The 25,424-nt window shown below is 51.8% G+C and overlaps 14 protein-coding genes across 14 annotated transcripts; 5 read left to right on the top strand and 9 right to left on the bottom strand.

The window, feature by feature from the left end:
* Positions 1-261: 261 nt before the first annotated feature.
* GNI_016530 (hypothetical protein) lies at positions 262-1,662 on the bottom strand (the record flags this gene model as incomplete). Its single annotated transcript, XM_011130695.1, has 1 exon — positions 262-1,662. The coding sequence occupies one exon, from the start codon at positions 1,660-1,662 to the stop codon at positions 262-264; it is 1,401 nt and encodes a 466-aa protein (XP_011128997.1).
* A 211-nt stretch (positions 1,663-1,873) lies between these two features.
* On the bottom strand, positions 1,874-3,373 carry GNI_016520 (hypothetical protein; the record flags this gene model as incomplete). The annotated part of the gene is made up of 1 exon (XM_011130694.1): positions 1,874-3,373. One exon carries the CDS (start codon positions 3,371-3,373, stop codon positions 1,874-1,876), a length of 1,500 nt encoding a protein of 499 aa, XP_011128996.1.
* Positions 3,374-3,619: 246 nt separating this feature from the next.
* On the bottom strand, positions 3,620-5,008 carry GNI_016510 (ribophorin I; the record flags this gene model as incomplete). The annotated part of the gene is made up of 1 exon (XM_011130693.1): positions 3,620-5,008. The coding sequence occupies one exon, from the start codon at positions 5,006-5,008 to the stop codon at positions 3,620-3,622; it is 1,389 nt and encodes a 462-aa protein (XP_011128995.1).
* A 168-nt stretch (positions 5,009-5,176) lies between these two features.
* On the bottom strand, positions 5,177-6,601 carry GNI_016500 (putative transmembrane protein; the record flags this gene model as incomplete). Its single annotated transcript, XM_011130692.1, has 1 exon — positions 5,177-6,601. The coding sequence occupies one exon, from the start codon at positions 6,599-6,601 to the stop codon at positions 5,177-5,179; it is 1,425 nt and encodes a 474-aa protein (XP_011128994.1).
* Positions 6,602-6,776: 175 nt separating this feature from the next.
* On the bottom strand, positions 6,777-8,261 carry GNI_016490 (TPR repeat protein; the record flags this gene model as incomplete). The annotated part of the gene is made up of 2 exons (XM_011130691.1): positions 6,777-7,006; positions 7,079-8,261. 2 exons carry the CDS (start codon positions 8,259-8,261, stop codon positions 6,777-6,779), a joined length of 1,413 nt encoding a protein of 470 aa, XP_011128993.1.
* A 508-nt stretch (positions 8,262-8,769) lies between these two features.
* GNI_016480 (meiotic recombination DMC1-like protein) lies at positions 8,770-10,086 on the bottom strand (the record flags this gene model as incomplete). The annotated part of the gene is made up of 2 exons (XM_011130690.1): positions 8,770-9,280; positions 9,383-10,086. The coding sequence occupies 2 exons, from the start codon at positions 10,084-10,086 to the stop codon at positions 8,770-8,772; spliced, it is 1,215 nt and encodes a 404-aa protein (XP_011128992.1).
* Positions 10,087-10,610: 524 nt separating this feature from the next.
* GNI_016470 (hypothetical protein) lies at positions 10,611-12,611 on the top strand (the record flags this gene model as incomplete). The annotated part of the gene is made up of 1 exon (XM_011130689.1): positions 10,611-12,611. The coding sequence occupies one exon, from the start codon at positions 10,611-10,613 to the stop codon at positions 12,609-12,611; it is 2,001 nt and encodes a 666-aa protein (XP_011128991.1).
* Positions 12,612-12,704: 93 nt separating this feature from the next.
* GNI_016460 (putative tRNA nucleotidyltransferase) lies at positions 12,705-14,559 on the top strand (the record flags this gene model as incomplete). The annotated part of the gene is made up of 3 exons (XM_011130688.1): positions 12,705-12,789; positions 12,833-13,901; positions 14,043-14,559. 3 exons carry the CDS (start codon positions 12,705-12,707, stop codon positions 14,557-14,559), a joined length of 1,671 nt encoding a protein of 556 aa, XP_011128990.1.
* Positions 14,560-14,608: 49 nt separating this feature from the next.
* GNI_016450 (putative GNL3L/Grn1 GTPase) lies at positions 14,609-15,230 on the top strand (the record flags this gene model as incomplete). The annotated part of the gene is made up of 3 exons (XM_011130687.1): positions 14,609-14,664; positions 14,826-14,986; positions 15,088-15,230. 3 exons carry the CDS (start codon positions 14,609-14,611, stop codon positions 15,228-15,230), a joined length of 360 nt encoding a protein of 119 aa, XP_011128989.1.
* Positions 15,231-15,345: 115 nt separating this feature from the next.
* GNI_016440 (hypothetical protein) lies at positions 15,346-15,645 on the bottom strand (the record flags this gene model as incomplete). The annotated part of the gene is made up of 1 exon (XM_011130686.1): positions 15,346-15,645. The coding sequence occupies one exon, from the start codon at positions 15,643-15,645 to the stop codon at positions 15,346-15,348; it is 300 nt and encodes a 99-aa protein (XP_011128988.1).
* A 173-nt stretch (positions 15,646-15,818) lies between these two features.
* On the bottom strand, positions 15,819-17,654 carry GNI_016430 (AMP-binding enzyme; the record flags this gene model as incomplete). Its single annotated transcript, XM_011130685.1, has 1 exon — positions 15,819-17,654. One exon carries the CDS (start codon positions 17,652-17,654, stop codon positions 15,819-15,821), a length of 1,836 nt encoding a protein of 611 aa, XP_011128987.1.
* A 297-nt stretch (positions 17,655-17,951) lies between these two features.
* Positions 17,952-19,376, bottom strand: GNI_016420 (hypothetical protein; the record flags this gene model as incomplete). The annotated part of the gene is made up of 1 exon (XM_011130684.1): positions 17,952-19,376. One exon carries the CDS (start codon positions 19,374-19,376, stop codon positions 17,952-17,954), a length of 1,425 nt encoding a protein of 474 aa, XP_011128986.1.
* Positions 19,377-19,671: 295 nt separating this feature from the next.
* GNI_016410 (MYND finger protein) lies at positions 19,672-20,421 on the top strand (the record flags this gene model as incomplete). Its single annotated transcript, XM_011130683.1, has 1 exon — positions 19,672-20,421. The coding sequence occupies one exon, from the start codon at positions 19,672-19,674 to the stop codon at positions 20,419-20,421; it is 750 nt and encodes a 249-aa protein (XP_011128985.1).
* Positions 20,422-21,741: 1,320 nt separating this feature from the next.
* GNI_016400 (exosome component EXOSC1/CSL4 protein) lies at positions 21,742-22,206 on the top strand (the record flags this gene model as incomplete). Its single annotated transcript, XM_011130682.1, has 1 exon — positions 21,742-22,206. The coding sequence occupies one exon, from the start codon at positions 21,742-21,744 to the stop codon at positions 22,204-22,206; it is 465 nt and encodes a 154-aa protein (XP_011128984.1).
* Between the last annotated feature and the right edge of the window lie 3,218 nt (positions 22,207-25,424).

Below are 25,424 nucleotides of genomic sequence, written 5' to 3'. Positions count from 1 at the left end.
TCGTTCGTTCCTGAAGTGCCGCGAAACTAGTACCGGGACAGCGCGCGCGTGTTTGCAGCGCGTCGCTGGGGAGAGAGGCCAGGCATCCAGAATGCTACCAACCCAAAGATCTTTTTTTTCCCCACGAGACCTCTCCCAGTGGCGGAGAGCCGAACAGGAATGTGTCTTAGTCGGTTTGAGTTATCAAAACAAAAACAAGGGCCTGTCTTCGATAAAGCAACCAATGAATCAGGAAGAAAACCGTAAGGGCGAAACGGCGGCTCAGACGGACTGACTGCGTTTCAAAGTATGCCGGGCCTCAGTCCTGCGTCGTGGGATGAGTCCACCCGCTGAGATGAGGACACAGCCGACTCTTCTGGAGTAGGCTTTCGCTTGGTTCCAAGCGGTTTGACGCACTATTCGGGAGAGAACGGCGCTGTATACATCTTGCAGCATGTTTCTGTCCAAGGAGAGTCGGAACCACTCGTTGTGTTCAATTTTTTCGGTGATAGCATCACTGTCGGCCTCTGGCGTCCCGTCAAGTCGCACCACTTTCATCAGACAGCACACTAGTTCTTCCTCGAACCAAGCCCACTCCCGGAGGCTGTAGTCGTTGTAATCATCGATGCAGCAAACCTTAATCGGACAGCCGACGGGAAACTGGGGAGTCTCGATTGCTATTCGTCCATCAAATGGAGCTTCCAACCAGAAGTCGCGACCAGCTGGGAAATACACCGATAACACCTCCTCCTGTCGCCGTCTGTATGCCTTCTCGTACCGATTAGTTAATCGGTCGTAGTGGGCTTTTCGGCAGTGGCTTACGCAGTCCTCGAAGGATCTACGGCCCTTTTCGCCCTCACGGCCCTTTTCGCCCTCACGGCCTTCTTTGGTAGAATCTAAGAACGCGCTAATGTCACTAAGGACAGTACTCACTATAGGCGAACCCGGCTCGGCTCGGAACCATGGCACTGCCGCTCCTTTGACTTCCTTCAACGTCAGATCAATGCTGAAGCAAGGTCTAAATTCCTGAGCAAATAGTTGAGATACTAAACGCGGATACCACCAGGAAAGAAAAGCAAGAGCATCACACTTCTCTTGAGATGACATTTCGAACTTCTTTAAGTCATACCATACCAAACGAATTAACGAAGCATCGTATGTGTGACTTCTCACCGCCACGCTGTTCATGCTATCCATATTATTCAATAGCATGCAAGCTTTAGTAAGAGCCAACATCATGTTTTTTTTTGATTCACCTTCATTCTTCGGATCAATTACTTTTCTGATGTCTGGACCACACGCCTGGTTCCAAAACTCGTATTCCTTGATCATTCGGCGCGTAAAGAATAACAACTCTTCTCGCTTCGGCATGTTATCAAACTGCACGCAACGATGACTGAACCAACGACGAAGCACCCGGGGCGCCCTACCCGCATGGCTGTTCGCGCCGCTCATCACCAGCTCCATGTCTCCTTCAATCTCTTGCTCTCTGACTTCTTGAATCCAGAGTGCTCGAGCGAATTGTCCGAAACCCACCGGGTAATCCGGGGATAACCGAAAATCTTCTGGCGCTTCCTGCCAAAGCTCCGGAGAATACTGGCTAGGGGACTGGTAAGGCAACACAAACGCCACCTGCCCCGCAGCCCGTGCAAGCCAGTCACGATTTGCCTTGAACGTGCGCATCCCTTCCTAATAACTTCGGGTAATAAGTTTAAATATTTTCGCTTGTGGGGCTTAAAAGCTTGTGGGGGCTTAAAAGCTTGTGGGGGCTTAAAAGCTCGGGGGCCATAAAATTCAGCTCAAAACCGCCATAGTCACTGGACTCAGCTTTTAAGAATCTGGTCTAATGGTCCAAGCCGTGACGGCGTGTGTCGTTGACCAACACCGATGCCGTTTATGGCTCACCGCTAACTTCTCTTTCCTCCACAAAAAACTGTTTATTCTCAATTTGCTTGGCTATATGTTCGGAATACACACGACTCCATAAGCTGTCCGGTGGAAGAGCTTTGTCAGCGGGGGCTGTCGTTGTGGGCAAAGGGTCCAACGAAACCTTTGCGGCTTGGTGTAGGGATTTTTGGGTGACCGTCATCTGGACACAGGAGAGTCTATGTGCGTATTCTTCTGCTTGGGTGTGGGCAACACGACGAACAACATGTTTCAGGACTTCGTTGTAGCGGTCGTCAAAGTCTTCTTGGTTCATCGAAATTGTGATCCACTCGCTCCTCCCCATCATGTCGTTAACGGTTTTCAATTCGGATTGAGACAGCTCACAAAGGAACGACTTTAGCAAGGAACGCACCAGTTCTTCCTCGAACCAAGCCCACTGGCGCAGGTTATAGTTCCCGTAATCGTCAATGCAATTAATCTTAGTCTCTGAACCGACAGGAAATTGCGGAGCGTCTATGGATATTCGTTCCTCGAAAGGCTGTCTGGAATCGCATGCGAAGTCTGGAGCCCCTGGGAAATACACTGACAAAAACTGGTACTGACACCGTTGATAAGCGTCCATATATTGTTTTGATAGCAGTTGTTCGCGACGTTGAGCAGCTTCAAACACGGAGCGGCCTTGCATGACATCTTCAACAACTGCGTCCACAACCTCGTCAACACCCTTTTCTCTTTGGCAATCACCTGGGCAGAACCAAAAGGCGGCAGCAGCTTGGCACGCCTCCTTGGTCACCTTCTGCAGTGAATACGACGATCCAGGCGGCTGTCTTAACAGACCACTCAGAGCCTTCATAGAAGACCATCGAGAAAGCAGGGCCAACGTTTTCAGTCTCTTCTCGAGCTGCATGTTGTCTTCCTCCCAGGTATACCACGCCCAGCGAATCAATGAAGGACCGGGGGGCGTGGCTTCAAAACTATGGCCGGCTCTGGCATAGTTATCACGATATAACATCCCGTAGGTTATCAATAAGGTTAATGCCATGCTGTCTTTCGACAGACCCGCAGTTTTTGGATCAATCCAATTCCTTACCTCCAAATTTGCAGCCTGGTCCCATTGCTCGTATTCTTCCACTGTGCGGCGGGTGAGGAAAAGGAGCTCGCTCGGCTCCGGCATTTTATCAAGTCTCCGTCGTTGGTGTTCGAACCATCGACCCAGCGCGCTTAAGTCACTATCATCACATACCGTTCCAAAATCATGCCCAGCAGCAGCAATCCGATTCTCCTCGGCTTGAATACAACTTGCGCTAAAATCATCCAGCCAAATGGCCCGAGCAAACCGCCCCACCCCTAGGACCTCCTCCTCTAGGACCTCCTCCTCTGGCTCAAACCTAATTATGTCTTCCACCTCTTGCCAAAATCCCGGGTCCCTTGCATTCTGACCAGGAAGCAAAAAGGCCAGCTTGCACATCACAGTGGCAAACCCATATCCAGTCTCCAAAGTTCGCATACAGCAGAAAATATCCCAGAGAAAAGAAACAAAACCCCGCGTAGAAACAATACCCCGCGTAGAAAGAATACCCCGCATATCTCTTCATGGTCTCAGTAGTTCTTTTGATGAGCAAATCGAGTGGCAGCTACCAGTAATATTGCTCCCACTGAGACCCATAAAAGGTGCGACATAATACCATACACTCTACTATTGTTAAATCTAAAGTAAAGAAGTGTGTGTATATGCGTGCGCGCTCGTAAATTTTTACCTTATAAGGGCAATTCCGTCTTTCATGACTCGATAATTCGGGATATCTTCAAATTGAAGCTCAACAACGGTTCTAGATGGGAAAACGTCCAGCCACTGTCTCTCTCTATAGACTTTTTGGGAGATTGGATTTTTAAGGAATTGCATCTCGGTTATCGTGCTAAACGGCGGTAGTATAACTCGTACGTTCCTGGTACCTATCCAATATCCTCCAATACTCACTCTTCCAGGTATTATAGCGACGGCTCCGTCCGAGTGGTACAAAGCAATGTTCTGCTGAGGCGTATGATATCTGAGAGTAAACGCCCCGTTCCATTGCCCCAAAATCGGATGTCTCGGATATAGGGCCAGAAGCTGGCCTGATCTGTCATTGGACAGCACCTCAGTGGTTGTTATGTTACCAATTCGATCATAGAACTCATGGTGGCTCGTGGAAGGAGGAAATTCGGCCAAGAAACTCATTATGATTCCGTGCATGGTGATTGAAGGACTCGACGAGGCTCTGTAGGTGCCGATTGTTCGGTGGTACAAGTTGACCAGTGTGTTCACATCGTAGTGCCCTACAACCTTGGCACCCATGTTACGAACAGCATAATCCTCAGTAACCCGAACCTTGGTCGTCCAAAACGGCAGATAGTACTCGGTGTCGACTGAGGTAAATTTAGCTGGAACGAATGATCGGCTACTAAACTGGATGTCCTTGCAACTATCCATCATTTTCCGAAGTGTTTCCTCATCGATGAGCCCTGGTCGGAGTCCTGGTCGGAGTCTTGTTCCCTCGTCGGAGTCTTGGCGTTCCTCTCTCTTGGCGGCAATATATGCGCTAGACGTAAAGGAGACTTGCTTATTTCGCTCGGCAGTCTTGAGAACGTCAGCAGCGTTCGGAACAGTCCCGTTCGAAAGCACAGCAAAACCAGGGTCAATGGCCTTCAATTTGTTATTTACAACTTGCGCAGCTGTGGTGTTACGGCCTGCTAAGGGAAACAGTACGATATCAGAACATATGTTGCAAACGAACTCGTTACTGGGAATATCATTCCAGCTTTTGGTTAGCTTCTTGTCGCGAACGTAGTTTCCACCGTAACTTATTATCAGCGTGTCGTTCACCCCTACATCACCAGCGACAATGTCGACGCAAAATTTGTCGCCATTGGTATTAAAAGTATGGTCGACAAGCCAGGGCCCGCTAACTTGCACTTTTTGGTCACAACTTCTGATCAACGCCAATGCAGACACATCCCTGGGTATGCCACGCACTTGGCGCTGTCCCTCCGGCACAAGCCATTCTTGTTCAATGCCGTCTGGACTTCCATCCCGCACACGCTGTTCTACCGGCACACTCACTCCGCCCACCAAAGCCAACAACACCCAAACGCCCAACTTCATGAAACGCCGAAAAAAATCCCCCCCCAGCGCGCGCTCACGCGTGGTGTATTTCCCAATTGGTGACTTTCCCGGTTGGTGTGTTAAAAGATTGGACCGCTGGATTTCCGAGCACCCTTCGTAGTCATTGTTGAACACCAGTCGTCCTGATGGAGGCGCCGTTGTTCAGCACTAATCGTCCAGGACGAAGGTGTAGTGAAGGAGGAAAGGCAGGAGAGGCGCGGTAGCGGTCCTTTGCAAGGCTTCTAAATCGTAGCAAAAAGCCGATACAATGCATCCTAAGCGGGACGCATAGGCGTCAGCTTGTTTTGCAGCGGTCGTCTCTACGGTAGACTGCATAACATGCGCGTATAAGTATTCCAGCTCCTGCTCAGTGGGCGAAGGGATTGGGAAGGAGCTGTCGATGTCACTGGGCTTGCTTCCAGGAAAGAAGCTGTCCCGGTATCCCTGCAAAAGATTCCGAACGAGGTCCTCCTCCATGCCAGCCCAGTCTTTTAGCTCGTAGCTTTCGTAGTCTTCGATGCCTGTGATCTGCTGGTTGTTGCCCAGGAGTCGGCGCACAGGAGACTGCCGTGAGCTGTTGAAGTAGGTGGCGACGGCATCCTCCATCCGATGTATGTAGGCTGCAGTGTATCTCTCCACCAGCTGGCGTCGACGTCGGTTGCGAGCTCTGGTTACTAGCAAGAAGATGGGGTTGTCCTGGAGGAATCGGAGATGGTCCGCGTGTCCGGTCCCCCCAAAAGGGGTGCACGGCCACGTCCGAAGGTCTGCTACCACCTCGTCCAGCAACTGCTCGTTGGCATCCACCCCCATGAACGGGATTAGCACCTTAATCAGCTCCTGCAACTCTTCGTCTGACAGCCCTTCCATTACACTAAACGCTCGTTCTTGGTTCGCCGGCATCAAGATCCTGGTCATGTGGTCCAACCACGCAGCTGCCGATATCGGATACCAGGCTGACAACGCACACCAGGTCCGGACTTCACACTCAGGCGGCATCGATGCCACCGGCGCCCCCCGACCACACAATGCTGCTCTCCAGCTCTCGTCCTTCCCACAACCCGCCATCACCCACTGCTGAGCGCGGGTCACCCAGAACATTGGCCAAAAGGCCTCATCAGAATGAAGGCAATCATTCGACTTTCTACGCCACCTCTCGAATTTACAACAAAAGTCGTCAATGACTTCGGCTGTGTCTCTCGCTTCGTCTCCACAACCTACCGTCTCGTAATCTTCCGTCTCGTAATCTTCCGCCTCGTAATCTTCCATCTCGTGCCCTGCCGTCTCGTGCCCTGCCGTCTCGGGGTCTGCCGTCTCGGGGTCTGCCTCATGGTTTGCGTGCTCGTAAGCTAGGCTTTCGTAGCTCGCGCTCCCAAAGCTCGCGCTCCCAAAGCTCGCGCTCTCAAAGTCATTCTCGGTGACGTCGAGTTTGTGGAATGACCTCAGCATTCTCTGCCTCTCAAAGCCCAGAATGCCGGTCTTGCATACCATTTCCGCGTACAGGCCCAACGTCAATATAGTCGCCAGGAGTCCGTCACGACCATTGGTTCTCCGCGTTTTAAACACCATTTGAACCCCGGCGGAAACGCAGTGCATTAAAGATAAAAACGACAGTCGGCGGGTGAGCGAGTGATCTTGGAGTTTCACAGGCCCCGGCATAACTTGGCGGTCTGCATATCGAGACCGGCGTCTGAACCAAAACGGGCTTTCAGGAAGCTGGCTGGTTCGGGAAGCTGGCGTTTCAGGCAAAAAAGTAGTCAGTCACTGAGTCTCACTGCGGTGATGTGTCCGCGGTGGGGGAAGGACCGCCCATGGAGAAGTTCACGTGAGTATTAGCTGAGGGATTCGAAGGCTGGTATTGAACACTATAATTTCCAGAGGCCGGATCCTGGACCACCTTGAAATCATCCACCGACATGCCGACTTTGCCCAACGCCCAGTTGCCAAATTCTTTCAGCTTGCCGAGCATCTCGGCCTTTTCCTTTTCTGCTCTTTCACTTGCTAAAACAAGCAGCATGACTGAACCGTTCCCTGTGTGTTCGGGTCAGTGTGTGCGGCCCGTGTTGGACTTACATTCCCGTTCTATCAATGCTAATTCTCTTCTGTATGTGTCTCTAATTAATGGGTCAAGGTCTGTGGCGCTCCGTAGATCTGCCAAAGCGTCATGGACCTTATCCAAGCCTTTGTTGGCTTTGTATCGTCTGAGATAAGCTTTGGAGTAGGTACTATCTAATTCAATTGCCGAAGTAGCGTGTTCAACTGCTTCCTCGAACTCCTCTAGCTGGCACAGCACGTACGAGATGTTGCCAAACAAGATCGCCGCCGTTGCACACTCTCTTCTCGGACATTTGTCCAGACCCTGCCGATACATCTCCAGTGCCGGTTTCCATTCCGAGTTTTTCACCAACTTATTACCTTCGTCCTTTAACCGTAATGCTTCCGGCAAAGATACATCCAGCTCATCCTCCTCTTCCGGCGACGCCTTCTCTTCCGGCGACGCCTTCTCTTCCGGCGACGCTTCCTCTTCCGGCGACGCCTCCTCTTCCGGCGACGCCTCCTCTTCTGGCGACGCCTCCTCTTCCGCCTCCTCCGGCGCCAGATTGTCCTCCTGTATCAACCCTCCTTTACCCTCCGTTTCCGGATCTATCTCTTCCACCCAGCATCCGCCGTCCGAGGGTTTTTTTCGTACCTTCGCCTCCTTCGCTCCTTCCCCCCTGTTGTCGCGCGCTCCCTCGTCTTCCGCCTGCTCCCGAAGAGCAGAGGTTTTTTGTCGAGTAGACGGGTCTTCATGGGCGCTCGAGCTCGCGTGGGCACTCGAACTTGCCTCGCGTGGACTACACGTAACTCTGCCAGCATCTGCTGTAAGCCCAGTTGGTTTGGTACCAGTCATATCAACCTGGTTGGTGTCAACTCTTTTTTGGGCAATCTCTGTCTGCACTTGCTCGGTGTCTTCGCCCACTATCTCTTCATTGCCCCCCTTGCCATCCGCGATCTCATTCGCCGCCACAACTTCCGCATCTTTATGTCCTACTCTTCCCTCATTATCTTGCTCATTATCGTTTATACCATTCTCCACCTCATCCGGTAATGTATCTTCCACTTCCTCCTGATCGTCACCAGTCTTCGTTGTTGCCAACTTAAGCCGTTCTCCATAACCCCAGCCGTCGGGCCTCTGGGCGAAGTTACGCCCAAACAATAAGGATATTGCTATGTACAAGCAACAGGGAAGGATAATTGACAACCACACCCCAAACATTTTTAATGGCACCACGCACCAAACATCAAAGGACAAACATCAAAGGACAAACATCGAAGGACAGTCACAACCCGAACAGTCTAGCGATGCAGAATACCAACCCCCACACGCGCGGGCATCACCACACGCACAGTGCCAGCGCCATTCTTCTCCTCGTACTGCAATCGTTCGAAGCACAAAAGTGAAAAAGTCTTCTCTCAAGCCACCGAAAGCAATCTCACCGCTACACAAGACACCGCTACACAAGGCACTGCTAAACAAGACACTGCTAAACAATTCGCTGCATCAGATACTCGCCTCTCGTGCTACAATTGTGCGGGAAGCACACTCACAAAAGTGAAAAAGCACCCTTCTGCATCAGATATCCACCGACAACTATCGCCAGGAACTATCGGTCCAGCTCACAGGGCGGTGGGCACCCTGCTATCGCCACGGTCGGGCAGTTTTAATTAACGGGAGTCAGTAGGGGTGTCGGCAGCAAGTAGGATTCATGAACCAGTAGGATTCACTAGTCCGTTGGGTCAATCACCCCTTGATCTGCAGCGAGTGGATTGATGTGAGGAAGTGGAAGACGCTTACCACTCAGTTGAAACACACAGTCAGTCGCCGGAAGGCAGGGGGAGTCGTACACCTTGCAAATCCGTTGGTCGCCTCGCCCGATTCGCAGCTGCAGTCTGTGGGTACTAGCGTGCCCGAGAACATGTCCTCCAATAGGCTTGGACGGGTTAGCGACCATGGTCATGGCACCAGAAGGGTCGGCCATAACGTGGTTGGTATAGAGCACACACACATTGAATTGTTCGGCGATCTTCTGCAACCGATTCAAAGCCTTTCCTAGCACCTGTTGCCGTTCGGCCAGATCTCCACGACCCGAGAACTCTACCCGGAATAGAGCCATGATGCTGTCAATTATCATCAAGCTGAAGGACTCCTCAACCATGCGACATGCAGCCATGCAAATCAACTGCGTCATGTGCTCATGCGTATGGGCCCGGGCATACAGGATATTGTCTAAAACGCTGCGGGGAAAGATATCTGGGGAAAATATATGCGGGACAGGCAGGCTATGCAAGGCCGGTTATGAAAGGCAGGGTATGCGAGGCAGGATATGCGGGGGTTACTCCTCGGGGGATAAGCCGAATCTCTCGGCTATTCGTGCGATCTTTTCCGGGCGAAACGTGCCCTCAGTATCTATGTAACACACTTTGCCGTTTCCGCCGCCCATATCCAAGGGCAACTGTGACGTGACACATAGCGTATGGCAAATCTGGGTCTTTCCCGACCGGTTCTCTCCAAAGACCTCCGTTAGGGCCGAGGATTCAATGCCTCCAGCGAGCATTTTGTCCAGAATAACTGACCCTGTACTAAGCCGTATAATATTCGCACGCCGCTGTAGCAATATCGAGCCCGTCATGAAACTACACTGAGAACTGTCCAGCGCTGCTGCGGCTTCTAGCACTTTCTCCACCTTTGCCTCAGCAAATCCTTTCAGCTGACTCAACTCCTTGCGAGTCGACTGAAGCACTGATAGAACGGTCTGGTATCCCGCTTGCTTCAACTTCTGGATATCAGCCACATTTATTCCTTGGTCTTGCAACCGGTCTATTTCAATAAATGTCGCTAAAACATCACCCTCCTTTCGAGCCAACACATCCTCCGCACCCACCACTTCATTGGGCACAGCAATCTCCACGACTCCACCAATATCTCCAGATGTATCGACCGTCCTCGTAGTGGTCACTACGGGGTCCTTTTGTAAGGCATCTTCACTCGAGGCCGCCGGAGCGACTGTTCGGGACTTCTGGACGACTGAGGGACAAATCATCGGCAATATGGACAAGCACACACGCGTGCTGCACACGCGTGTGCTGGCTAAAATGCTAGCGGTGCAGGGGATTATGTGGGCGGCACAGGTCAGGTCGGAGCTTCTAGGGAAGGCAGCACGACCCGGTGGGTGGCGCAGGCCAGGTCGGGGTGGATATCAATTGAATTATCGCCGGGAAAATAAAGATGGGGAGGCCTACTCGGAAGCTGAAGAGAATCACGAAAAATGTTTTCAGGTCCCTTTCATCGGCGAGTGCCTTGGACGACTTTCTGAGTTCTAGCGCTGCTGACGTGGTGAAGCAGGTAGGTATAATGCGCCGTAAAATATGCACGTAAACTTTGTAGCTGAAATCGACGGAGATAGCTGAGATAGAGCCAGCATGTGTTATTATTGGTTCTTGGTTTGCTCAGGGTGCCCAGATGGGGCACCGGGTGGCCAATTTGGGGTCTTTGTTGAAGAATGATGACTTTATGACTAGTCTTATGAGTCCGTGGCATGCCGATAATACGAGGAAAACTGGAAGAATGGAGCTTCAGAGGAAGCTGATTGCTCTAGGTCCGTTAAACCATATAGCAGATTATTTAATGGCGCAGAAGAAGCGCTCGTTTCTGAAGGATGAGAGAGCTTGGTTCGATGCAGCTCCCGTACTCTGCATGCTGTGTTCGCTGGAACAAATATACTTGAATAATAAGTCGCAGAAATCTGAGCAACAGCAGCAGTCATGGTCGCTGGTGACAGGTAGCGACGCCGAGACTCCAATGAGTACTCCAGTGAGTGGTCCGACGAGTACAGATACAGCGTCAGGCACGCGAAATATGGGAAGTGCGGGGGATGCAGGTCGTAGTATCGCGGAGATTCTGTACACAGTGAATTTGCTGGAGTTATTTCGGAAGCTTGTTGGGCTGCAGCCGGAATTGTCTCGGTTGTTTACCACGACGCAGATGGAAGGGACAACTTTTTTGTTTGGTCATTTGCCGGCAGTCACGTTCTTGCTCCAAGAGTTGTCGGTCGACAACGCAGAGGTCGATCTGGCGATCCTCCGTCTTGTAGATCACATTCATCAAAGCAACCGGCTCTGTACAGCCGATATGCAACACATGAACCGCGCCATGACCAAGGCGACGGAACTGCTGGTCTTTAGCAGCAAAGGACCTATAAAAGACTTGCGGTTATACGTGGAAGAGCTCACTGCAGCTGCCTATCTATGCAGCATTTCCGCTCAGTGCCTCGTCTCCAAAGCCGAGACGTGCAGGACGAAGACCTCGACAACTGAGGTGTGTGTTGAAGAGACCGCAATTAAAGGAGCCATACTGGACTCACTATACAAGCTTATAACTCTGGTCATTCGGGCCTCGTATCGACCGGAGGTGTTGGAGACGGTAGCAGACCTCTTGGCAGCCGACGGCCAAGACTTAACGCAAAGCCAAGACGAGGGAACGGTGACCACCATGAAGTCTGCCGCTACGACCGCTGCTACAATCATTTGCGAGCGACTTGAAACGATTGGACAGGTCGTCATCAGTTGTCTCTGTGAGAACGAGGCCGGCGGAATGGATGTGCGGGGAGATCAACCGTCAGAGACGGCAATCAACCTGGCACTGGGTGCAAAGTTGTTCTTCTCTGAGGCGTTTGTTCCCTTCATGTCCGGTCTGCAGATCGGCATCAGCAAGTTGCAGCAGCACGATCCTGAGCTGGGGTCTTTGACTTACTTCACCGGTCCTCTGGGATTCCTTTGCGAAAATTTGATGCCTCACGTCAAGGTTAACAACTCACAAGAGGCGCAGCAAGTGATTGGTTTTTTCGTCCACTGCTTATCTCTGCTGCAAGTCTGTCGTCCGCAAGGTAGTGCTACTGCCACTACAGCTGGGACAGTGGATGACGCTACTGCAGCGGACCTGGCGCCGGGAATGGGCATGATCGAGCAAAGCATGACTGAGCAGCACAACATTTCCACGGCTGGTTCTGAGATAAATTGTGAGGAGGCAGTAAGTCAGTTGGAGTTCCTGGTGGCAAGCATGTGTGGTTTAAGCTTGTACGTAATGGTCGAGTACGGCATGCCGAATGAGGCGACTACCGCAATGAGCTTGATTCAGATTTACCTGGCGTCTCTACCATGTTACAAGTCCTGGACAGAGGAACGGGAAGAACTAGCCCGCGTCCTCTTGCTATGGGTTGCCGCGGCTGGCATCAGCGACCGGAAGCCTCCATTCGACGTGAAGAGACCCTCGACCGCGTTGCTCATGTCTGTCCTGCAAACGGCGATAGCTGATGGCTGCAGCTTTGGACTGGCGTCATTCGGTCCCGTCATCTTGACCGAAGCGGCTCGCGGAATCATTGAGAACTTCCAGGACGCAGAACACGACGTAGTGGCTGCTGAACTGGGACTGGAGGAAGTCTGCAAACAAGCTTCGAGACTGGCACTCGGACCCAACCAAGCAGCGATCATAGACAGCTTGCGGTCGCGGGCTCCAGAACTCATACAAGACTATATCCAATGCTTTGAGGTTCTAGGTTCATGGGCTTGACGTGTGCGGCAAGCTATTTTTTTTGTTACTGATCTTCAATACCGATCGATTCCTTGGAAGGGGAGATAAAAATAGTCAGCTAAAGGGTGCGCGATGAATTTGGTTGAAGTTACCATCACGGAGAATGAGAATATCCTTCTGAATATGATAAAGGAGTTTAGGCAGACTTGTGCTGAGTGTAAGTGGTTTCTTATTCAGTGTGTGCTACTTGTTGGTTGTAGGTCCTACGAAGAAGCCGGTGCGTGTAGTGGGGGGATGGGTTCGAGACCGATTGTTGGGTATCCGTTCTCACGACATAGACATAGCGTTGGAGGACTGTACAGGTGAGAAGTTTGCGCATCAATTTGAGTCTTGGTTACGTGGTCGGGAAGAAGTTGGTGCGGGGTTAATTCGTACAATTGTGGTTAAAGCGAATCCGGAGAAAAGTAAGCATTTGGAAACGGCAATGATGTCCATTTCGTCTCTGAATATGGAGGTTGACTTTGTTAATCTCAGAAGCGAAAGCTACGCCAATGATAGTCGTATACCTAACACTATTCATTTTGGAACTCCTGCTGAAGACGCTTATCGCCGTGACTTAACAATAAATGCTTTATTCTATAATGTTGATACTAAGCAAATTGAAGATTTCACCGGTGTAGGTATGAATGATTTGAGACAGGGAATTCTCAGAACACCATTGGACCCCGTACAAACTTTTATGGATGACCCATTGAGAGTTATTAGAGTTGTTCGATTTGCAAGCAAGTTACCAAATACTCGATGCCACGATTCCGTCTACCAAGCATGCAATCACTCACAGGTTAAACTTGCAATTCAACAAAAAATTACCAAGGAACGCATCCGTCAAGAGCTTATTAAAGTGTTTGAGTACCCCTCATGCCTCAGAGCATTTGAACTCATGCATGAATGGGATTTGTGGCAATACGTTCTGCTTCCTACAGAGCATAATTTTGTTGCGCACAGGTGTGCTGAAATCTGTACCAACATATGCGCAGCCTACAACGGCGTTTATCATCCGGTGGAGCTGTTAAATGAATGGTCTCAGTTCCCTATCTACGTCGAGAGATTCATGGAATCTGTTATACGACAAGATAGTAGACATGATTTGCTCTCCAAGGAATCAGGATTTTACTCGAAGCCCTACCGTAGTTTTGAGAAAAAGGGAGTAATTCTCATGACTTCTCTGTTACTGAACCATTTCGGCTACAAGTGCCAGGTTAAGAATTTATGTCTGAGCGCAACGGAAGATATGCTGATTACCCTGAAATCCAAGAATGTTGCTACCCAGTAATACCCCATTTGACTTATCACCCCTCCCTCTTGTTTCACCCCCTCACCCCTCCCTCTTGTTTCACCTCCTCATCCTAATTGCCCTCTTGTTTCACCCCTCACCCCCTCACCCCTCATGCCCAGAGTATATGTTTGTAGAGTGGCTGTATTATCCAGTATAGTGGAGGAATGGTGTGTAATTTTACAAAAGTGTGAATCAGCTGAGCCAAGTCGTGAACAGCTTATAAGGGTGCTGAGAGCGGGTGGCTCCGATCGGTACTGGGAATTTGCTCTTATAATCGCCGTACTCGCTCGTGTGTTCAAGCGGGATATTCTGCCTACCTTGGGTCCCGCTCGACAAGTCTGTGCAAACAATCGCCAGAGACAATTGGCGACATTAAAATCTAATACATACGATCAAGCCGTTCAAAAGATCCTGGGAATTAAACAGCTTGTGTACAACAAATATCAGCTACAGGGTCTGTGGTCCATGACGCCCCTTCTCAATGGAAACGAGGTCATGGCTTTGTTGCCTCCAGGCACCCCATCCAGAGTTATTGGAACATACATGGGATACCAACTTGACTGGATCGCAGCTCATTGGTCACCCAACGAGGCCACCCGGTTAAATTTTGTACCAGCCTTAAAGGATTATTTAAAAAACCTCCCGAACTGATTCCTCATGGTGAAGTTAAATCGTGCTCAAGCCTTCCCCCTCGACCAACATGTTATCTTACCCCTCTCTAATATGCTATATCGTCGTGCCACACCCTCGTCCCTAGTGCCACACCCTCGTCCCTAGTGCCATACCCTCGTCCCTAGTGCCATACCCTCCTCCCTAGTGCCATACCCTCGTGCCTAGTGCCATACCCTCGTCCCTAGTGCCATACCCTCGTCCCTAGTACCATACCCTCGTCCCTAGTGCCATACCCTCGTCCCTAGTGCCATACCCTCGTCCCTAGTGCCATACCCTCGTGCCATATTGTTGTTCTTAGATAAGAGCAAGAGACAGCCGCTGAAGCTAAAGTACAAAGTGGAAAAGAAGGTGAAGGAGCACCATCGGAAGGCGCGGAAGCTCGCCAAGTCCATGCCCAAACTATTCAGTAAGACCCCCACCTCTTGTTGCCGGAATCTCACCCGGATGCGCTCCCCGTGACGCGTCCCTCTGGCTTTTGACTCGTCCCTCTGATGTGTATATTTATAGAGAAAAAGGACACTCTACATGTGCCCAACTCGTGTCCGTTCAAGAAGGAGTTGGTCGAAGCCATGATTGCGCATAAGAGGGCGAAGAAGGAAGCCGCTACCCTCAAGTCCGAAAAGAGAAAGGCAATTGACGAAACGGAATAAAGCTGACGCATCCCGGCCCGGACAGGGGTGCTCTGTGCCTCTGGTGTGCCCGCGTAAAGCTTCCAGGCACCGGCAAGGCAGAACGGCGGTGAATGAGCGACGGCAGGTTGCAGTCTCAAAGAGATGCTTGGTGGTTTAGTTGTCTGTCTACGGCTTGGTTCATTTTCTTTTTCCCGAGTGCGCTGAGTCGGTCGCCGACCTTGGCCATCATGACGTAGTACTTCCATTTCACCAGCTGGTATGACCCGCCGCCACACGATGCGGTCTTGTTGTTGGAACGGATAGGGTGCAGAGAGTCGCCTGCAGACTTCTCACCGGTGTCATACCGATCGCCCGTCTCTTCCACTGCGGAAGTCGAGGCCAGCAACGGCCGGCAACACTCGCTCTTTGCGTCGCTCTTTGCGGTGCTCGTCATTTTTCTGTGTCCCAGCCAAGCACAAACAAACACCAACGACGGAAAACAAAAGGACGGAAACGATCAAGGAGCGGCCGGAACGACCAAGGCGGAGTTGCGGATTCCAAGACGGCGTGGCATGATTGACAGATTGGCAAAAAGTGACGGTCGCACGGTCAACAAAAAGTCACGGACTAGAAGCAGGGGCGAGATTTGACAAAGTTGTTCAGCTCGCGCCGGAGCACCTTGCCGGTGGGGCCTGTGGGCAGTTCCTTGACGACGAACGTCTTGATAGGTATTTTGAATTTGGACAGTGTCGCTTTTGCTTCTTCGTGTATGCTGTTCACCCAGGTCTGTACGTCGTCGATGTGGTCGGTCGGTGTGGGTTGATCGGGACGTTGGTCGGCAGAGCCCGGGAGCAGGAGTTCGTTCATGGGTACGACAGCAATGGCGACGCATTCTCCGAGGATGGTATCTGGGTATCCGAAGGAGGCGGCGTTTTTTACAGAGTCGATTTTGAGGTAGGTTGCGTCGATTTCTATTGGCGCTATCTTTTCGCCTCCGCGATTGATGAGTTCCTTCAGCCGGGAAATGTACTGTGTGCAGCCGCGCTCGTTCATGACCCCGAGGTCGCCGGTTCGAAGGAAGGGTTGCTCAATTCTCGCCTCTTTCGGATCGAGACTGAGCGGCTGCACGCAGTAGGTCTTCAGGTCCTCTTCGAACTCCGACAGCCAGTGTCCGGTTTCGTGCCCTGCTGTTTCCCGCACGGCAGGCGCAGAGGTGGCGAAGCTGGCACCATTTGCGAAACCCTTCAGGTCCGCTTGCAGGTAGAAGTGTTGCTGGTTCTGTTCTTCGGAGAGGCCCTCGTAGGACGTGATAACATTATGGCCGCGTACGCAAATCTCGCCCGGCTCGTTGAAGGGACAGACGGTCTGCGTGGCGGGGTTGACGATTACTACTTCCGTGCCGGTTGGCCAGCCAATCATGCCAGGGGACGATTCCTGCAGACGGGTACTCAGCATTTGGTGTGTGGCTTCGGTCATGGCGTAGGACTCGACGACACGGGTGTTCAGCACCTTGGTCAACTGAGTGATGACCGCAGGCGCCATGGCGCTAGAGCAGCTGCGTATATAGCGAATGGGCTGGAGGTGCTTGGGGATTGCCTCAGGATCCAGTAGTAATATCTGCCACATGGAGGGCACCGCGGTGATCATATTGGCACCGGATTCCTTTAATTCCTTCCAGAACACGCTTTTGCTGAACGACTTTGAACTAATCACAGTGACCTTGCAGCCGGCGGCGAGGGGTCCGAGACAGCCATTGAACAAGCCGTGTACATGGAACAGCGGCATGATAAGGAAGGAGTGGTCCCGTTCCTTGTTCCATTCGAACGCTAGTCTTTGGTTCACACACGTAGCGACTATATTGCAGTGCCGAAGAGACACGGTTTTGGGCTTACTTGTCGTTCCACTCGTGTGCAGCTTCAAGGCGATATCGAAACCGGTAAGGTCAGTAGGGAAATGATATTTTTTGACATAGTCCTTTCTACTTTCGGCAAGCTCTCCGCTAGCCTGATCCAAGAGTCCCAGTGTCCAGCGATCATACAACTGCATCCATTCGAATCTGTAGCACGGGATTCCGCAAGTCTTTGCTGCCTTCACCGCTTCAGGCAGCTCCTGGAAACCAGTAACCACTGCCGCACACTTTAAATCCTGGATTGCAAACACAATTTCCGCTTCTTGGTACTTCGGGTTCAATAAACAATTAATACCTCGTCCACACGCAATCCCCAAGAACACTGCCACGTAATCCGCACCATTCGGCATCACTACTGCCACCGACGTTTTGGGAAGACCAGCCGATAATACAGTGTCCAATTGCGCGGCCACATCCAACGCAATTCGATCCAATTCCTCACCTCTGAGAGCAAGACCCGCCGGCACCTGAGGGTCTGACTTGTCAAACAAAACCAATTCTTTCGACTCCAATACACGACCATACAAGTGACGAAGCGTCCATGATTGCTTCATTTTATTTACTCCCCACAAACTCACGAACATAAATCGAAGGAACGAACGAACTAGCTAACTAGGAAGTAACTAACCGGGAAGCAACTAACTAGGAAGTAACTAACCGGGAAGCAATTGACCGGGAAGTAACTAACCGGGAAGTAGCTACTAAAACTCTTTGAAATAACGTCCCTGTTACGCCCTCTCCCCGGTTACCCCCCATGTGGGCTTTCCCCCCTATGTGAGGAAGTCCCCCCTCACAAGGGCGTCCCCCCTCCCCCCGGATTCTCCGGTCGTATGCTCGGTCGCGCTGGTGGCTCAGGTCATTTTCACGAGATCCCGTCGTTTCATTTTGAGCAGCCACTTTTGGAGAAGAACCGAGCAGAATTCAAAAGGGGTCATGTCCTGGTCCGAGATGGCATTCACCAACGTTTCGTCCCAGCTGGCTTGAACGCAGTTGATTAGCCCCCAGAAGTAGAGAAGGTCGGCCTGGTTTTCTTTGGCAACAAACTTGACATCCTCTCTCTGCTCGTGTCGCTTCGGTGGAACACGCTCCAGTAACCTTAGGACCATCTCTTTGGGACTGCCTGGAGCCAGCGACTCGGAGGAGAGTCTCAATAAGAACTTCTCGTACGGGATTTTGAGCACTTCCGCGGCCGCCTTGGACCATTCCTCCCTCTTCAAGCTCTCCTCCCAGAAGCGAAGGGCGTCGGATGGCTGTCGGGATCTGACAGTGAGAAATTCCACTCCAGCCTTTAATGCAGCCGTTTCCTGTCTGTCTACACAATTGCCCTCCTCCCCTTCTTCGTCATCGTTATCGAGTTCCCTCACTCCTTCTCTGACCTTGTTGCTTGAGGGATGGACCACCTTCACCTCTATCTTCCGTTTTGCGTCACCTTTTGCGTCGAGGTTAACCGTTGCGGTCGTCGCACTTTCCGCTGTCCCATCCACGGGTGAGATGTCTGACGAGGGATAGAGTACAAGGTAGTACAAAGAATACCACTTCTCTGGTAGTCTAGCAGGTCCGATAGTGATGGATGAGGTAAGTCTACGGACGTTGTTGGTGTCTCTGATCTCGCTATTGGGTTTTAATGGGTCGTATGCCTGACCGACGGTGGCTTCGTAGCCCAGTGGTTTCCAGCCATAGACCACCTGGGTCACGACAGCGCGGACGTACCGCCCAATGGCGAGCGCTGGAACCTGGCAAGCACACTGTTCGGCTTCACTACCGAGCACGTTTTCAAAAAACGGTTCGACTTGGAAGTTGTGTTCGTCGCCAAAGTCGCTGCCCAGGTACCAACGCACAGACATGCTGTCTCCGGATGTTGCGTTCACCATGGAATTTACCTCCAACGAGACCCATGACAGAATCACAGGCTCGCCTGACACGCTGACATCCAACTCATTACCGTCCGCCTCGTTCTGCTGCCGCTCCACGTGCTTCTTACCCACCTCCACCCGCAGGCTACTGTCACTGCTGGCTGAACTCTCGCCCTCCCCACGATCTGCACCCTCACTGTCGTTCACCCGCTTGCCCTTCCGCTGTTCCTTCGCTTTCCTCAACCGATCCACCACCTCGCCAATGTTGAACGTCGAACCCACATCCGCCACTCGTTCACCACCGCCATCGTCGTCTCCCTCGTACCGGTAGATCGGATTGATGCTGTCCTGGACCTGCTCATACCGGGCAAAGAACTCTTCTTCCTCTTTCGCCTTCTCCGGCTTGCTCTCTTCTTGACCCATCGCCCACCACCAAACTGCAACGCGAGTGGTGCACGGCACCTCCTGTCCAACCTCGGCGCTCCGATCTCGGCAGTCCGAGCTCGGCAGTCCGATCTAATGCTCTTGTTTAGCTCTCTGACCTGGATCAATGGGAATCAAGTTCTAGGGACTCTAGTAGTTGCAAAGAGACGAGTGCGGGACACGGGGAGAGTCATCACACTGCACCGTCGACAGTCAAGAGTCTTTGCGCTATCTCGCTCTCTGAGTTTAACTGGTAGGTTCCGTGGTGGCCCGGGGAGGGGGGGGAATAAAATTTATGTCGGAAGATTTTCTGGACATTGCTCACAAGAAGTTCTCTTACGTCCTGATTCCGGCGGATATCGATGAGGAGGTTTTGGTATTTGACTTCGAGGGCCGTGAGGGTGATTTTCAGAGGAAGTTGAAGATGCATTTTTCGGAGGAGAAGCTAACTGAGAAACAGAAGCAGATGCTGACTCAGGATTTGATCAAGACCGCGCAAGAGAAAATCGATTCGGAATCCAAGTCTGCTGGCCGTGTGGAGGACAAGTTCGATATGAGTTCGCTGACTGACCAGGTTGAGAACAATTACCAAATTATTCCGCTCACTGTTCCGACCAAGGATAACAAACACATGTGTGTTAATGCTTACATTGACAACGTCGGAAGAGTGAAAGGAAAGGCGCTCAATAGTCGAGCCTCACGTATAACATCTGACGACATTCGCGGTGATTGCTTCTTGTCTAGGTCGTTTGATGATGAGCAAGAGTTTAAGAGACTCGACTTCGGCTTTGATGATTACCAACAATTGCTGACCAATCCACCCGAAAAAAAAGGTCGATGGAACCCCGAAGATGCCCTCAAGCAACTCCAAACGCCAGCCGTGCCAACTGCTTCGCTAGATAAATGCTCCAATTGCTTCAAAACGAAAAGCGAGTCCGGCGTACCAAAGCTCTTTGTCTGTGGCCGGTGCAAGAAAGCCGCGTACTGCAATGCCGAATGCCAGAAGAAGGACTGGGTCTATCACAAGAGGATCTGTAAATCGTAAATCATGTAGTTTCGAACGTTACCAACGTCGGTCGACCAACTGGGTGCAGGTGCAGGAAAACAGCCAGCCAGCATGATCGATGAAGCCAACGCCTCTTTTCATCCGTCAGACTGTGAGGATGAAAACATAACGAGCACGTGCATCAGCGACGCGCACAACGATGCAGTCGCTACTGCGGAGTGCCAGCTGCTCCTGCACAAGCTTGCTCTCATTGCGTGGTACTCTACCAAGTGGCTGGCCCAGACTTCCTACACGGTTGTGAAAAAGACGATTCAAGAGATACGAACCAACGACGATTTGGGTCAAAGAACTCTCGAGCTGATTGAGCGCACGCGTGTGTGGGTGGTTAATCAAGCAGACCAAATGTTGAAAAACGAAGCACCGAACTGTCCGCCTGTACTCCAGCCAGCACCCGAGTTTAGCGATACATTCTAGGAACAATACCTTACACCCATCTTCCTCGAATGCCTCTGGAGAACTCCTCCTCCGGGGGTGGTTCTCTCCCCCGTAGGGAGGCTTGCCCCTTCGGAGAAGTTCTCTCGAAGCGGACAGGTTCCTTGACCGTCCCGTGATTATCGTCGTTGGCTCTGATAGATTCCAAGAATATACTTTTTTGAGTAAACTGGAACACGTTTCTTACCCAGCACCCAACCAACATCCAGCCAATCACCATCCGTCCAGTCAATGACTTGGAACTACGAGCAGTCTCCCACAAAAGGGCGACATTTTCTTTTTTGAGATTAGAATCGGTCTCTTTGCCGTAACGTTTGAACTACTATGAAGTGCCTCAGTATGTTTGCGTACGCTGCTACTTTGTGCGCTGGCCAGGAGACCTTGTCCGCTGCCGCGTTCCCCGCGGACGTTGCAGCCGAGGAACCGTTGTCTGCGGCAATTCTGACGCATCTCGCGGACAGCCGGGCTGGGTTGGAAGGAGTGCAGGCCGGCACAGGCTGTACGTCCTCGAAGACTTGCAGTGCCTGCCTGGCGAGTGATGCCTGTGATTGGAGCCTGACGAAGTCTACGTGTGTTGATGATGGGTCCAGTACGGGTCAAGTCATCACTGACCCTAGTCAGTGCCCCAAGTCGAACGATAGTGTCTCTAATGTCTCATACGCTATAGCCACTGCTGTAGTCGTGAGTACTATCTTTAGCAACTAAATTTTTGACCCTATGCACAACGCGCGTTCAACCTTTGACGATCATGCCCAACATCCTGACTCCATAGCCAAGCAGAGGTTATCATCCACAATTGTGTTTGGGAATTGTCATTCTCCACAAATCCCCCCCGCGACGTGTTTTTTTTTGTGGTCACCGGAAGAAATGGAACAGGGAGATTGGGGGGCGGTCTTGGAACCAGAAGAGGAGGTGGAGGCTGTGGAGGTGGAGGCTGTGGAGATGGCGAGGTCGAAGGAGTTGTCGGTGGAAAGCGAAGTGGTGGCGCGTGTAGTGAAAGTATTGTTGCAGGAGGTGCGATGCGACGTGTTACGGATCGACGGCGTAGACCTAAAGCCGCCATGTAAAGGCTGCATTCGCCACACGGACGTGATGCCGCTCGGTATCGATAAGTACGACCTACTCGACTGCGTCCGTCCAGGCGACATTCTGCGCACTCGACTCGTCGCCACAGGCCTTTCGAAAACGCTCCTCCTCACCACCGCCCCGCCCGATTGCGGCGTCACTGCCGCCGCCAGTCGATGCTGCAACGCACCCCTCCGGCCCGTCGCCTCCAGCCTGATGCGCTGCTCCTGTGGAACACTGGAATACCGAAAGGCCGCGAAAACATAAGTTGCTCCCAGAAAGAAGCCACCGCCTCCGGGGCCGGTCCCGGGTAAGTGTACAATGACACAAAAAATTCTGCTCACAACAGCATTCCGGCATGGCAACGACCAAGCGTAAAACGTGCCGCAGCGCGACCCATAGCGAGCCCGTCGCGGGGCCTTGAGGTGACATGAGCTCCCGTGCGGGCGTGCCTTTCTGGAATGGCAAGACTGTCGAGCTCGCTGATGATGAGCGCACGCTTAGCGGGTCCATCGAGATGTTATTCGCGGAAATGCACTGGATATGATCAAGGACTTCTCGGAGACTCGATCGAGGACTTCTCGGAGACTCGGTCGAGGACCCGTCGAAAACTTATCGACACGTGTGTGCGGCTTGCTCTTCTGTTGAATACAACCTGACTTGGCATGTTTCATTCATACCCACGTCGTAGATCCAGTTTTTAGTCCAGGACACGCCTAGCTTCCCAACGCGCCTAACTTACCAACGCGCCTAACTTACCACCACGCGTTACTTGAAGACCGCCTACGAAGGTGGTGGGTTTCATTCCCACCACGCCCTCAATCTGAAAAGTGGCAACGACCACATTGCGTAGCAGTACCTAGCCCATATGATGCATGAGAGAGTGATAGAAGAGTAAAAAACGGGAAGTCCGGCTCGAGACAAACCAACCTTAGCTGTCGCACCCTTGTGACTGCCAAATCCGATTTGCTCATCGGTTGCATCTGCTGTGGTGATCGGTCGTTCAATGTGGGTCTTTTGCGAACGGTTCGATCCGAAGCCAGCTCTGTAAGCAGCCTCCACTCGGGAAGGGTCTCGTTGAGTCGCGTCCATTCGGCCCGTGCGTGGTCCTGTGCCGGTCAGAACGAACTCAGCTTTGACTCGGAAACAGGGTCCACAGGCAGCGTCTTGTAGGGAAGTGTGTCGTCCTGTGTTGGTCGTAACGAGACTAGCGTTGACTCGGCCGGAACAAGTCAGTCAGTACCGCACCCACGACGACGATTATGCCACTCCCAGTAAGCCGTACCCTCAACTTGGCCACCAGGGTTGTAGATGGTCCCGATCCGAGGCATCTGCTTGAAAGCCTCAGACCATCTTTTCGGGCGAACAAACCGCACCCTCAAGGTGTTTCCTGAAGTTTTAACTCCCTCGTCTTCTTCTGGTTTGTTCTGAACGTCTGGTAATGTCATTATCTTGAACAAGGGAATCTCGCACCTTTGGCTATGTTGTGCCGGATGGCATTCACAACAAGTGAGTCGGTGGTTAGTTGGTTCACACCCTGGCAAGCGTGTAGTTCAGTCTGGTTTAGAAAACATTTTATGCATTGGGATGTGGTGCGCGCTCCAACACAATTCACGAGTGCTCTTCAGGCATGTGGACAGACACACCACGGAGCGCATCCAGGGTGCGTTCCAGTCTCTCATTCATGGGACGCGACTTTTTCTTCTTCTTGTGGAACCTCGGTGGACTCTGCCTTGGGAACTGGATGGCCGTGTCGTCTGCACGGCTGCCGAAACCATGCAGACGACGAGACATCAAATTCACAGGACAAAGTCTGCCAAGAACCAACGCTTTAGACGTGCTTGTAAACAGCAGCACGAGCAACGCCCGGAAACCCCCGGAAACCCCCGGGCTGCGTCCACCACCATGCTCTGCTCGCGTGCTTACTGACTAGTAGTCAAGTACCCACGGGCCTTTGGCGGTGAAGGAGCAGACGACCTGTGAATATTTGTCGAGGCGTGAACGAGACGTCCGTCCCCACTGGTTCGTCTCCCGCAGGCCTGGGTAGTTCCTTCGTTCCGCTTGAGCATAGTGAATTCTGCCTGTAAAGCAAGGACCCAGTTCGGTAGAGCAAGGACCCAGCGACCAACATTAATAAGAGAAAGAAAGGGTTTAAACACGGTATCGGTGACTTGACGGTATGACACCCAGGCACGAAGAGTAGAGAGAGAGGGGGGGTGGAGAATAGTACAGTATGCCTAGTCGGGCGGTCACATGGACTCGAGCTAGTAGCATGGGAATGTAATCCGAAAGCAGAGCGAGTAGAGAGAGACGGAGAAGACAATACTGCAGTATGTGATTTTCGCTAAAGCTCGGAGCGCAACGTATCGGCGCCTAACGCACCCGAGGACCAAAATGCCGCTCGCTAACAAGAACAGAACAGCATGGTTTCTCATTTCCGGTGACTTCAAAACTCTCTTTGTTTGTCTCTTATTCTCTCTCTCCTTTTTTTAAAAAAAGGGAATGTGTTGGTTGATGTTATGTCGTCAGGCGTGAGCCGAGTAGCTCGTGGTTCGAGACCGGGCATGTGTGTGTAGACTCAACCTCGTCAACCTCTTCTCGCTGTCAAACTCTCCCCCGTTCCCTCGGACACTCATTATACGTAACGGTGGAATGTTAGGTGATATATATGTCTTCTCCCAAAATCCCAGCCGGGCCGGTAGCGTTACGTTGCATACTCCAGAGGTACTTCTTGGCCGTCTTGCTCCTGCATGAGCGCTGCTCCGAAGGCATCCGTGTATACTACGTACGGACTTCCTGGTCGTGGCGCGTGTAAGGTTGCGGTATTCGCTACTGCTCGCTTGAGACCGTCGAAGTCTAGCTCCAGTCGATCTATCCATTCGTAAAGGACGTTCTTCTTCAGGAGCCCACACATCCTCGCTGTATGTTCCGCATACCTCGGTATGAAACTACGCAAGTAGCCCACCAAACCGAGAAAGCTCTGGAGTTCAGCCTTATTCGTCGGCGGGGCCGCCTCCGTTACACTCTTTACGGACTTATTACGTGCCTTGATCCCGTCTCGACCTACCTGATAACCCAGATAGTCGACCGTTGGCTTCATCCACTCCGACTTGTCGAGTCGAAGGTAGAATGCAGAGGTGATCGTACGCTGCAGGACTTTCTCCAAAAGCGTTAGGACCTCCTCCTTGGTATCACCACAGATAACCACGTCGTCAATGTATAAAAACACATTCTTGCCAACGAGATCTCCGAACACGTGATCCATTGCGCGCTGAAACGCCGTCGGAGAATTCTTTATCCCGAACGGTAGCACGTTGAATTCAAACAGACCGCTCGGAGTGATGAACGCAGTGAACCGGTTACTCTCCTCCTCGAGCGGGATGTTCCAAAATCCCTTGTTCATGTTTTCTTCGGCACCATATGAGAAAACACGGCCCACTCACTCTTTAAAACATATAACACCCAGCGCCAGCTGTGCCTCGATC

This window comes from Gregarina niphandrodes (assembly GCF_000223845.1).
Source record: "Gregarina niphandrodes unplaced genomic scaffold scaffold00002, whole genome shotgun sequence".
Classification (NCBI taxonomy): domain Eukaryota; phylum Apicomplexa; class Conoidasida; order Eugregarinorida; family Gregarinidae; genus Gregarina; species Gregarina niphandrodes.
The sequence above is the reverse complement of the archived record's forward strand: the minus strand, read 5'-3'. Positions and strand labels throughout refer to the sequence as shown.